At 33.9% G+C, this 9,234-nt stretch overlaps 1 protein-coding gene across 1 annotated transcript; it reads right to left on the bottom strand.

Annotated features, from left to right (window-relative positions):
- Nucleotides 1-2,003: 2,003 nt before the first annotated feature.
- Nucleotides 2,004-8,503, bottom strand: LOC101504937 (cellulose synthase A catalytic subunit 6 [UDP-forming]). The gene is made up of 14 exons (XM_004503924.4): nt 7,943-8,503; nt 6,992-7,187; nt 6,665-6,891; nt 6,450-6,552; nt 6,184-6,367; nt 5,786-6,052; nt 5,318-5,663; nt 5,090-5,227; nt 4,833-4,958; nt 4,525-4,737; nt 4,158-4,431; nt 3,869-4,065; nt 3,415-3,765; nt 2,004-3,111 (listed from the first exon to the last, which is right to left on the bottom strand). The coding sequence occupies exons 1-14, from the start codon at nt 8,021-8,023 to the stop codon at nt 2,524-2,526; spliced, it is 3,291 nt and encodes a 1,096-aa protein (XP_004503981.1). The 5' UTR covers nt 8,024-8,503; the 3' UTR covers nt 2,004-2,523.
- Nucleotides 8,504-9,234: the final 731 nt, after the last annotated feature.

Raw genomic sequence — 9,234 nt, 5'->3', positions numbered from 1 at the left:
TATCAGTTGAGTTATAGTTTAAATATGCTATTATATTTAACATTTGTTCTCAAATTTTTGATCATATTTTACCTTGTATTGCATAAATTTTATTAAATGAACTGTCTGAACTCATTTCTGTAAAAATATATGCATGTATGCTTAAAAAAATGAATCTAAGATGTTATTTAAAGTGTAAAAAATGATAAAATATTATTTGTACCAAAATAGTTGTTATTTTTGTACCCACAAAAAAGATGTTATTTGAATTCCAAACCTCTGTAACAAACTCATTCCTAATAACTTAATAATAATAAATAATGTGATTGGATAATGTTCTCAACTTTATCTTTTTTTTTTCCCACCCAATTTATCTTATAAAAATATTTTTGTGAAAGTAATAATGGATTTTATTAATACTATATTTTTATCAAGACAATTTTGTATACATATGAATACAACTTGCACAACCATGGACTTTGATTCTCTACGGTAAAAATATCGCACAATAATTGTAAACAAAAGGACAATTTTCTTTTCTTCTGCATTAAAGGTTGCAAAATACTAGTACTCTTTTGGAGGCACTTTTATTTTATTTTTAGTGAACAAAAAACATAACGTACAAAACATTAAGTTTGTCCACTCCAAACCTGTTTTAGATATTTTCTCTTTTGGTATCCATTACTATCCCGTGACAACAATAAAAATATGTGTACCCTTATTTAGGTTAGAAATTTTTAATTTAACATGTCAAAATAATAATTCATAAACTCTTTCGTATCTGGGAATTCTAAAACCATTTTGAATCCAATTCAAATAAGTTATTAGATGTATAAATATGTTTGGACACCTTTTGATCTTTTGAATTAGTTTTTAAGAGTAACATCCAAATTCATTTAACAATTTTTAGATTGTTGGAAATATATGTATTTGGACAATATCATTGTTTGAACAAGTTTGTATGAGTGAATTCAAGCTCATTTAACAATGAGAAGACTAGTAATTGGGCTTTCTACCTTTTATGTGTTGGAGACAACAACTTTCTTCACCTCCTATATTTCTAAAAAGGTGAATGTTCATACACTCTTGGATTTTACTTCTCCACCTCCAAATACACTATTGAAAACTAGAATCTAATATAAAATCTAAAAGATTAGAGAGTTAAATGAACATTCACCTACTATAAAAAAAAAAAAACTTTTTAAGTGTGTTTCATATTTTTGTCTTCATACCTTTAGTTGTTAAGTAGACAAAGTGATCGTCGAAGTCAATTGTTATTTGTTACGACTTAACTCCATTAGATTTCAATATAAAAAACTAACTTATTAGATAGAAGAGTCAAATAACACGTTGAATATTTTTATGTATAAAATGTATGATTCATAACATGAAAATTTCAAAGAGTTCAAGTTTACCACAATTTTCTCCTAAACAAAAAAAAAATGCAAATAGTTGGTTGAAATTGGCATTACATCACAATTCTTATATTGAGATATAGGGATATAGGTGGTAGCTTAAACATCATTATCCAAAAACAACATTATACTTCAATTAAATGGAATCCATTTAGAGGATATAAAGTTTTGATGTTACTATTCTTTGGCTTTTTCTAGTGCAGCACACAATAAAGATTATTATTTGTTTATTTTCTCTTTTTAAGTTACCTATTTTCTTATTTTGTGAGAAGAGAGAGATAACAAAGAGGTAAGGTTGTAAGCATAAGAAAAACTGCACTTTTTAAATCCACAAGATTGAAACACAAGAACAAGAGGTCTTGACTTTGAAAAAATAATTAGTAACTCAGCTGAGAATCAAGTTTGTATTTTTTTGAGCTCTATAAATCTTAAACACAAACAGCATGCTGGAAAAGGTTACACAATTGAACAGGTATTTGGATGCCTCCTTCTAACTGTGTCACAGCTCTCACAATCCGTACAAAAGCATATCAAGTTTCTAGTGACAACAAGCATTTGTATCTAACCCAAAGTTCCATAAGTTTTGAAGAATGAAAAAACATAAAGATGTAAGGAACAAGAATATCCATAGCTGATGGTATTACAAATGAGGAAGATAGATAGTTCATGTCACAAAGGTTTAAACAAAAAACCATACCTTAAAATATGACTGACAACAACTAATTCTTGAGACTGCTGATCCCTCATTTTGAAGAGGGAAATAACTTATCTATCATTCAATGCCTCTTTCTTATATTAAGAATACATGAAAACAAGGAAAGAGCAACAACAACACTTAAAATAAAAAACCACAGAAAATATAATCAAAGAATAAAATGAAAAAGAAAAAAACCCCTATTACAGGTAACAATGTGTTCAAACTCCCCCTTTCCTTCCTTCCCTTTTTGCTTTCCTTCCTCTTTATCTACACACACCGAAAAATACAACTTCCATCCAAAAATTTGTGCGACTTTTTATCGTTTTTTTGTGACGTTGAAGCGTGTCATATTCAAACATGCATTGCTTCTTCAAAACATGCAAGTGTAGTAGTAGTAGCTGAAAAAAAACACCTTCAGCTTTTTTATTTTATTCATGACTCATCACAATTCAATCCACAAATTTCTAAGACAGGTCCATCTCTTGACACAAAAGGGTTGACTCTAACCCACAAGAGAGTCAAGATGGAAGCTAGCAAGATTGACCAAACCAATACAATGGTTGGCATCCTATCTTGTTTCCCAAGCAAACCCTTCAAGAATGGATAAAGATGTATGATGACCCAAAGTGCAAAGAATAGTCTACCAAAGAGAGGTCCCCACGAGTCATAACCATTATTGATAGCATCTGAGACACCGACAATCACGCCAACTATGTTCATGATCAATAGTGTCATTGGAGGGATTAACAGTGAGGTCCACTTGAAGACGTAGAGTTCCGAGAATTCTCCGTCGTCGGCTGCTTTTGATGTGACGGTGAAGTTGGTGTCCACACCAGCTAAAACCTTTAGTAAACCTTGGAAAAGGGCGAAAAGATGCGATGAAGCACCTCCAATAACCCAAAACTGTTCATTCCTCCACCAATCATCTATTCCAACACCGCCCCATTGCATCTCAAGGATACCGGTTGCTGCAATGGATATGAAGAGGGCCATGAACACGAGACTAGCATAGTTGCTAATCTGCAATATCAGATAAAAAATTTATGTTAACAGCCATATCTACACATTTGGCTTTGATTATTATTTGAAGCAGTATTGTCAATAAGGGATCCCAGAAAATAGCAGTCTGTTCAACTTCTACTTCGCTGTGTGCTATATCACCACTATAGCCACTACTTGACAACAAATTGTACTAAATAGTATCATGAAACAATAGCGGCTGTTTAGATTCTGCAACGCTATAGTGCTGCTATTTGACAATGATTTGAAGAAAAAGGGATATCTTTGATTGACATAAATAATAGATAATGCAAATAAGCATACCTCAGGTACGATAAATTTTCCGGTCAGAAGACATATGGCCGGTAGAGTACAATAGACGATCAGCGGGAGGGAAGTCCAGGGATATACGACTGAATTTATGTAGGAAAATCTTTCCAATAACTTCAACCCACCGCCATATCCGTACCAGATTGGGCAATGTTTGCTGAAAAAGATCTCAACGGAACCAAGAGCCCAACGAAGAACTTGGTGTAGACGATCTGAAAGATTGATAGGTGCAGACCCCTTGAATGCAGGCCGCTTAGGGATACAATACACAGACCGCCAACCATGGCAATGCATTTTGAATCCAGTCAAGATATCCTCTGTCACAGAACCATAGATCCACCCAACCTGGTTCAAAAGCCAATAATTATGAGCACAAGGAAGAAATACCGGAACAAAAAAACTAGTTCTTCAAAAAATATCACAGAAAAGAAAACTGTTTGAAATTTACCTCTTTTCCCCATTCAGTTTTGTCTTCATAACCACAACTGATAACTTGGATGGCTTCTTTTAAAAGTGATGCAGGACTCACTCCGTGTGGAACTCCGCCGTTCTCCAAAAGCGTAGAGGCTACAAATACAGGAGATTGCCCAAACCTCTTCTCCAATTTCAATTGAGTCAAATTGGATGACTTTTCAATGTTGGATCCTGAAGCAGAAAATAGTTAGCGTTTATTATTATCTTGCATGTTCTCACAGTTTTTTCATAGTAAGGATAGCCACGTGATCAAAAATTCTAACCTTCATTCCCTGCCTCGATATTTTCAAGTGCGTGTATCTGCTTTGATGTTTCGCTGTGCTTCACCTTCTTCTTTTTATCTTTCTTATTGTTGAGATTCTTTTTCTTTCTCGAACCAAAGCACAAGCAGCACCATTTCGGCAAACAGTTACAGGTTTTGCTTGGCGCCTTCTTCTTGACAGGTGCATCATATCCGTAAAGTGCATACCTTCTGAAAACACATCCAGTTCCGACGTAAATTGGACCTTGTAATCCGTCCAATCCTTTCATGTTTATCTGTTTTCAATAGGGGTAGTAAACTTGTCAAGATAAATTGCGGAAAGAAAAACATCCACAAAAGCAAAGAATCAAAATAAGCAAAAAACTTACATCAAAAAATACAACATTTCTGTTTGAGTATCTATCGTGTCGATCAATTCCATCAAATCTTTGAGGAAATTGTACATAGCAGATCTTCTTCCCAAGTTGAGGATCCATCATAAAACACATGGCTTCTCTAAGTGCCTTACTATTGTTAATGTAGTGATCACAATCGACGTTCAGAAGATAAGGTGCATTTGTGATAATTGCTGCCGCCCGTACCTTCAAAATTTTATTATCATTACAAAAAATGTTATCAAAATCCAATGGATCATTAGTTCAAACCTTAACCGAAATATAAGTAACTCAAGACTTACCAAAGAATTCATTGCACCGGCCTTCTTGTGGTGATCGAACCCTGGTCTCTTTTCTCGAGAAACATAGACCAAGCGAGGTAACTCATTTCCCTCAACATCGCGAACACCATCATGACCGAGGAACACCTGTATAATACAAAAAGAATGTCAACAAACTCCTTAAGTTAATGAAATGTAACAATTAACAATAATAGAAAAAACGGTATTAAACGTCACCATACATAAAAACTATGGGTGTCTGTAATATATCTTCTTACCTGAATCATGCCAGGATGATCCCTCACATTATTTCCAGGCCACGGAGTCCCATCCTGCATGGTCCATCCATCCTCAGGAACCTTTTGTGCTGTTGCCACGAGACTGTTAATCCTCACCTTAAATTCTTCATAATCTCTCTTTAACAACCAAAAGAAACCAAAGTCATTAACAGTGTCAAAATTATATATATGAAGAAAATTATACAAAGAGAGAGAAAAAGTTCAAACCTTTATTGCTCTCCTTTCCCTAACAAACGCCGGATGTACTTTATTTTTCAGATAGTCCATCTTCTGACCGAAATACCATTCTGGTGCCCGAGGCTCGATATTATATTTCTTGCAAAAGGGAACCCATTTCCTAGCGAATTCAGATGTCTCGGAAAGTGCTTCAAAAGTGAGCATAGCAGCACCGTCGTCAGAGACATAGCATGCAACTTTATCAACTGGATAATCAACAGCAAGGATAGATAGAACAGTGTTTGCTGTAATCAGTGGAGGTTCTTTCATAGGATCGACAGTACTAACAAAGACGTCTACACATGACAATTCAGATGGTTTCCCTTCTTTCTCGTATCTGTAGCCAAGTAAGAAGCCAATATTGAGTAACATACAATAACTCTGAGAACGTAAAATCGATTCAAGATCTACTAGACATATAAGTGGGTGAAGAATATGATATGTACTAGGCTCAATTACCTCAGTGATAGACGATCGAGGTATGTTTCTCGTGTTATCGGGTACCATTTTGGAAACTGATCCATTATCCAAGATACAGCAAACCATATTTCACATATAACTGATGTCAGCCACAAGCCATATGCATCGTTAACAGGATGGAGAATTCTATAGTGGAAAAAAAGCCCAAGGATTACAAGACGGAGTATTATAATAATCCTGTAGGGATTAATCTTGCTCGAAGGAACAGGTATTTTCCGAGAAAGTGGCTGCCTTCCTTCATCCATCCTGAAATAATATATCGATAAATAAATATTAATAAACAAAGCAAAAATTATATAACACATAAAATTAAAGAAATATAACTACTTCATTCTTGTTAACAGGAAGCAAATAAAAATGTCGAGTGGGAGACTTACATAGGCAAATCAGGGTCATCAAATTCATCACCGAAATTTCCATCGTTGCTATCCCCATCATGTTTCACCACCTGAAGTTTGTCACTCTGCCTTTTCTTCCATTCCTCCATTCGGTCTTTCCAAGCCACACTACCATATCCATATACCGCAATGTCTTTCTTTGGAACCATAGGTCTTGGTTGCACTATGACAAAATAATCACAAGGGTGTCAATATATAAAAACAATACGAAACGTAAAAAATGCAATTATATAAGTCAGACTTACATGGAATAGATGGATCGGTATACGGCATAGGATGGACTCGGTTTCCATGATTCGCATACGGTGGAACAATTAGAGCATGTCTATCAGAAGATATCTCAGGATCCTATAAAAAATAGCAAACAGTTCTTATGTATGGATCAATGTCCCAGTGTTAACTAAAGCAATAATTGAGAAAAATCAGACACGTCAAAAGGCGAATTCAAAGATATATATACCTCCTCGCCATAAGTCAGGAGTGGGATTTCAGAATTGAGAGGAGGTGATCCGTTTTCTGAATTTGTGCCAGATATATTAGCATTCGAACCACGGCCAGTGTTAAGGCGCCCAGCAAACAATGAATCAGAAATCGGTTGATGTCTCATCGCATCAGGATCATAATCAAACTCATTGTCTAAGTCGTCAGTATCATCCTCGTCTTCATCGCCTTCAACCCTTGAACTACCTGCAATTCATCCATTAGTATACAAGACTAAAAGAGAATGTCTACAACAGAATAAATTTAATTATCAAAGTCAAATAGAGGAATTCAAAACCGATCTCACCTTTTATGCGTTTGAATCGGGTCTTACACTGAGGGCAGGCCTGATTCCCTTCTTTTCTCTCGTACTCGTAGCAGGGCCGACAAACGGGGAAAGCACACTCATTGCAAGCAACAAAAGGCTCCCCATCCACGGTAACCTCAATCTCATCCCCACAAATCTGACATATCTGTCCACTCAATTCTCGGACGGACTTAATCTGAGAAGAAACAAACCAAGAAAAATATATTTTAGCATTAATTGCACCTGATTTACGATTCTTTGTGAATTTAAAGATCTAACATATCATTAAGATTCTGCATTAATAAAATCATTTTCTTTTCCTGTGAAAAACTGTTACAAATCAAAATTCAGAAGACAAAGGAAAGAGACAAATTAATTGAAACAAAAACTCCTAATTGATATTCACAAAGCTAAATCACAAGTAATTTATAAATCAACGCATCATAAAATCTTCCCAAAAGTGACAAAATCATTGGTTAATCATTCCACCATCATAAGTCAACCAAACGTTTACTAATGCCACAAGCCAAAACACACATAATCTGCAAAAAATGCTTATACATTGTAAACCACCAAACACACTCCACAAGAGTCAAACCTCAAATCTGTACCAAAATCAAACAAATCTGAACTCCATCTCATAAAGAAACCAAAAAACTATACTCAATTATGAAGCTCACAACCCATTTTGTTCACATCCACTGAAAATCTGAAATCACAACTAAAATTAGCAAAATCTTAGCTATCAAAAACAAAACACCCTTCATCCAACTTTGAAAGGGTAAGTAGAAAACAACAACACGACAACATAAACAACATCAAAATGCAAAATTGTTTCAAAAACACACCACCGACACAAAGATTGTACATAAAAAAAAGGTTGAAAAGTTCAAAACAAAAACTGGAAAAGGAAAAACCCTACAAAATTAGGTAGAGAGAGAAAAAGGGTACCCTTCCATTTTCTTCAGCATTGATGAGAACAAACTCGTTCCTGTTGTGAGAACCAGCAATGAGTCTACCACCGGTATGCATCACTGACACTCACAACAACAAATCTTCTACTTGGTCTTCTACTTCAAACTACTCTTTCTTCTTCAAAATCAAAACAACAACACTATCTTGTTTTTTTTTCACATAAAGATCCACTTTTGCATTGGTGAACAAAAACCCATTAACGGATCGAAGATGAACCCTTTTGTAATTGATAATTGAAGCGAAAAAAATTCAATTTTTTTTTGGAGGGGTAGAAGGAAAAAGAAAAGAAAAGTATTGAGAGTTGAATGTGTGGTGGGTTTGTAGTTTGATTCCTTTAGAAGCCAACCACCACCGTCTTGCTGGTCCTAATCTGTGGCACAATGTTTAGAGAGAGAAAGAGAGAGAGAGAGAGAGAGAGAGTAGAGTTTGTGTGTGTGTGTGAGAGTAGAAATGAAGACGCGTAAGAAAGAAGGAGATACAATACAAAGGAGAGAGAGAGAGAGAAAGAAGAGTGTTAAGGCAATGAATGAATGTGTTGAGATTATTAAAAAGAGAAAAATAACACACACTCATATATAATTATATTGTGAATTTCGAAGATAAAAATAATTTTTGTTATAAATTTTACATTCATCTTATAGATACAAATCATTTGATAACAATAAAGATATTGACTACAAATATTTAAATTATTTATTTTCTATATTTAAGATTTATGAATTAATTATTAGATAATTTTACTAAAAAAATTGTATTTATATGTAATAAAAATTTCATTATTTTATTATGTCGTAAGAATATTTAGAAAAGTTTAAGGAACCGTAAAGCTACTAAATCAATATAAATAATGTATGGGTTAAATTTTATATATATAAAAATTAAATAATTAGTAGTTCTCGCTGCAAACACTAATAATATTATTTAAAGGAAAAATATTACGAAGATGGAGAAATTCTATTATCAAATATTTCACATGTAAAATTTTATTATAAAAATATATATGTTTATATATATATGAAAATGAAGGAGTTAAGTGAGAGTTAGTAAAGAGTGAGGTGAGAGGTGGGACCTAGCTGGTGATGGTGGTGACATAGGCTGTACCTCCACTTTATTTTGTTTGTTGAATAATAAAAAATAAAAATAAAACAGAAATTAATTTGTTTTTTATTTGTTGGTATATTAATACTTAATGATGTTATTATAATTGTCTGATTTGTATTGAAATTAAGAATGTGTCGGGAGATTCTTTTTGGTTTGTTTATGTTAGA

The sequence above is a fragment of the Cicer arietinum genome, chromosome 6, assembly GCF_000331145.2.
Source record: "Cicer arietinum cultivar CDC Frontier isolate Library 1 chromosome 6, Cicar.CDCFrontier_v2.0, whole genome shotgun sequence".
Classification (NCBI taxonomy): domain Eukaryota; kingdom Viridiplantae; phylum Streptophyta; class Magnoliopsida; order Fabales; family Fabaceae; genus Cicer; species Cicer arietinum.
Note: the sequence above shows the minus strand (reverse complement) of the source record. Positions and strands in the feature narration are given on the sequence as shown.